Source organism: Pteropus alecto, unplaced genomic scaffold (genome assembly GCF_000325575.1).
Source record: "Pteropus alecto unplaced genomic scaffold, ASM32557v1 scaffold359, whole genome shotgun sequence".
NCBI lineage: Eukaryota > Metazoa > Chordata > Mammalia > Chiroptera > Pteropodidae > Pteropus > Pteropus alecto.
Window position 1 is genome coordinate 209,192 of NW_006443119.1, and position 4,044 is coordinate 213,235.

General features: G+C 50.4%; 1 protein-coding gene across 1 annotated transcript in view; it reads right to left on the reverse strand.

Annotated features, from left to right (window-relative positions):
- The window catches only part of IL24 (interleukin 24), a 5,853-nt gene that overhangs the window by 1,446 nt on the left and 363 nt on the right, over positions 1–4,044 (reverse strand). Inside the window, exons 2-4 of the mRNA XM_006922822.3 lie at positions 2,725–2,923; positions 1,516–1,578; positions 441–625 (exon numbers count right to left, since the gene is read on the reverse strand). Coding sequence (XP_006922884.1) covers positions 441–625; positions 1,516–1,578; positions 2,725–2,895 — 419 coding nt within the window. The 5' untranslated portion in view covers positions 2,896–2,923. The remainder of the gene's footprint in view (positions 1–440; positions 626–1,515; positions 1,579–2,724; positions 2,924–4,044) is intronic.

Genomic DNA, 4,044 nt, shown 5'->3' on the forward strand with positions numbered 1-4,044 from the left:
CTGATGGAGAACATTTCATTTTCCAGCAGAAGAGCAGAAAAAAAATTGTAGCAAATATTGGGTAGAAGCAGAGTCAAGCCCCCTCATGCTTCTTCCTTGTGATGCCAGAGGGTTTCCAAGGCCTAAGAGGACAGTGCTGAACCCACAGCCTCAGGGCAGCCAGTGCTGAATCCCCCAGTGTGGCAGGGCAGCCTCTGATTCTCACAGCCAGGTGGGAGTGATCACCCCATTTTATCGGCAGGAAAACTGAATCCCACAGAGGCTGAGCACCTTGCAAAGGGTCAATCAGCTGGTTAGAAGCAGAACTAGACTTGAAGTCAGACCTGCTGGTTTCCAGAGCCTGGGCTCTTTTCCATGACACCCACGATGCCCTCTTGCAGAATAAAGGCCAAGATTAGATAAGGGAAGAAAAGTCCTCTCAAAACATGTTTCCCCTGGGCCCTGGGCCCAGCTTTGTTCTACTCACGCTGGGTTGCAGTTTTGATGCGATGAAAATAAAATTGTTGGCCAGAGTGGAGAATGACTTCAGGATCCGGAATTCAGCTGCCTTCTCGTGGTAGCTCTTGAAAACGGTATTCAAGTAGAACTTCAGCAGGGCACGGATCAGGTAACAGCTTTCAGTGTCCTGGGGAGGGTCTGGGTCACCACAGAGCCGGGGCCCCTGCCCATCCCAGCCCTGGATGAACAACCCGCATGTTGCCAAGGCAAGATAAGCACAACAGAGGCAGGGACCTTCTAGATGTTGCTAAAGATCGGATCTGATGGACCCTCCAGGAGCCTGGAGAGTGGAGCCTTTAGTCTACAAGAGGAAACACAGACCGAGGAGGAGAATTCACCCAGGGTCACACAGCTAGTCAGGGGCAGACGCTGGCCTAGTTCCCAGGACTCCTGACTCCCCATCTGCTTAATATTCCTCCTTCTACACTCCATGACCTCTCTAATAACCATGGGAGGTGATAGACACTGCAGAAGACCTAGAATTTGGTGGTTGAGAGTTGGTGGGGAAAAGGACTAGAAAGAGAAGAAATGAGGAGAAAAAAACCCACATCCTTGAACACAGGGATTGCATTCTAGCCCCTTTAAGCACCACAGAGTGAAGCTCAGCACCTGCAGGGCTCAGGGCTCAGTACCTGAGTGCTCACTGACTAGACGGAAGATGAGAAGACAGGGATGGATGAGGAAAAAAAATGGAAATGGAAGACACCCCAGCAGACCCTCACTGGGCCGACACAGCAAAAGAGAAATACAGACTGATGGCAATTCTCTGGCTAAATGGAGACAGGTGTTTATGAGCCCTAATCTCCACCCCCTCCCCATGCCACCACACACATTGCCCATATAACCCAGATCCTGGGTGATGACCCCATGCACTGACTTCTCTGGCTCACTGCCCAGCCTTGTCCTGGGTAGTCCCAGCCCAAGGCAAAAGCGAAGTCTTCTGTCAACCTCCCCAGACAACCCCTCAGGCCCACTACTCACAGAAGACCAGCCACACCTTCCCCGAGATCTAATTACCGAGACATTCTGCAGAACCTCCCTCCGCAGTAGCCGGATGCTTGTGATGTTATCCTGAGCTTGCTTTGGAAGCAGAAAGAAAAGATGTCTCAGGTTAGGGGAAGCATAGAAACCAGCCTTACAAATGCATGCTGCTTCCCTAGACCCCCCAAATCTATCCAGTCTGTGAGATCTCAGAGGCCAGAGGGGGTCCCAGGGGCCCTAGGCTGAACTGGTCCCTAGGGTAGAGGTGTAAGTTCCAGCCGCAGAAATCTCTAAGTTTGGTCCCCAGGCACAGATGGACTCCTAGGAATTCTTAGAGCTTTGACCAGGGACCTATCTGATGCCCTTGGTCATTTGAGATAGGAGGAAATAAGCCTATATTGTTTAAGAACCACTAGGGGCAGAATTTAACCTCTCTATTCCAAGAAAGTGGGGGGCGCTGACTCCCTCACCCTTAGAGCTTTCCTTGCAGCCCTGCCATTCATTCCAGTTCTTGGATTTGGAGTCAAAACATCATGGAGAGGAAGGAGCTTTTGAGTTCCTGTGTCTCACCTCTTCATTGTGCAAGTAAGGAAACTGATGGGGGTGGGGAGTGATGTACCAGTTGGTTTCAAGGTCAAGATCACATATAGGTGTCCTGTCCCCAGAGGGGCACTCTCCCCTTTCCAGGCTGCCTCATTGGGCTCCCTCTTTCTGCCTTGTATCTGGATTGTTCTTTAAGGAGCTGAATGTATTTATGAGGGCACATATTAAAGCACTTTCAGGCCCAGGAGAAATCCACAGTCCCATTTTACAAGCTGTTCCATCCCACCTCAGCAATAACCATTCTTTCTACCTTTAAGCCAAGGTGTAAACAGGTGATAACAGACTAGCAGGAGCCTGGCTAAGCAGTAGGCGAAAGCTCCAGTGGGTGAGTCTCAAAGATTTCCCACGACTTCCTATTGGTGGAGTCTCATGCCCTCCTGAGACACAAATGAAGCCCAGATGAATAGGCTCCCTTCTTTATTCCTCTTGGACAGTGTTTATGTTACTGTAAGCTGACGACATCTTTTTGAACCTCAGTTTCCTCATGTGCAAGAGGACATATGGGCCTGTAATACCTCTGACTTCACAAAGTTATTATATAGGGAAATGATTAGCAAGCTACAAAGGGCTCCATGATCATAAAATATTATCCTTCCCCCGCAGTAACCCCTGCAGCTGGGTCCAGAACATTACTTCACTCACCACAATGTCCTTCATGGCTTGGAAGGCCTCCCATAGTTCCTGGAAATCTACTCCCTTCACTCGGCAGGACCCGAATTGGAATTCTTGGCCTTGGACCCCTGGTGCCCAGCTCCAGACAAGCAGGATGAAACTCAGGCAGGGGAGGGCAGCCTTCTGCATTGGAGAGCCCATCTGCAGTGAAGGAAGTATTGGGAGGATCCTGCTGGAAGAGAAAGAGCAGCCCACTGAAGCAGGCCCACTATGCCAGGAATGGTATACCCAAAACAGTGTTTCTTGGCTGGGTCTGGGCCGGCCTTGGGATACACACATGGGAAACCTGAGACTAGGGTGGGTTCTCAGTGTTAAAATATTGCAAACATGGTGCCCTGCTGTGGTGCATTGGGGCAGAGCAAGGGTCTTTCTGCCCCTACCTGCCCACTCCACCGTGGCCATCCATATCACACACACCTGGCATCGCCTTCCCTACTCCATTACAGTTCTCTCTAGCCAATAACCTGCTGGTCAGAATTTGACCAAGAAGACTGGAGAAATGGGAGGTGCCCAAGAACATGTATAGGGAGCCCAAACTTGGGAGGATAGAGCTTAACTCGGTGTTTGATATCTGAGTTCTGCCCTTAAGGCACCAGATCCATGTGGGCAGGTTTTCTCCTCCTCCCCCAGGAGAAAGCCATCTTTGACTCCTCATCACGAAGGATCTGAGGGATTAATCCTGGCCCAGAGGGAGGGGCACAGACAGTAGGTTAGAGTCACACAGTCTGCCACCTCAACTGACAGTTCACTTTTGACTCTAAGAATTTACTTTTCAGTTAACCGAATGAGAGGGAGGAATCACATTTCTGAATGAATCGTCTTTAAAACGTCCAGTAAAGTGCCCATTAGGAATGACCATGTGAAGAGGCCCCAAGTGAGAGGAAGGCGACCCATCAACTACTCGTCGTGACTCTGCGGAGAATCCTTCCCCAGCCTTCTTTACCCTTTGCTTTCCTTCTCTCCTTTCCTCCCTCCCTTTCTCCTTCTCTCTTTTTTTTCTTACTTCCTTCCACAACCATTTAAGGACCTTTCTTATTCCAGGCACAGGTCTTACACCTAAAGACACTCAGTCTGCCACCCCGACACTGGGCAGGACGATGGGGGAACACCTGTGTCTGGAATGACTGCTAACATGGGCAGGGAAGTGGGGCGCGGACCTGGCACCCAGCATCCTCCGTTCAGCCGCTCTGCACGTCAGCCTCTCCCTCAAGGTCTTTCTAGTCTCTTCTTTCAAACTCCACAGGCTCTGCAGCCTCACTTGAAAATTCATCTCTGGGCTTCATAATCTTC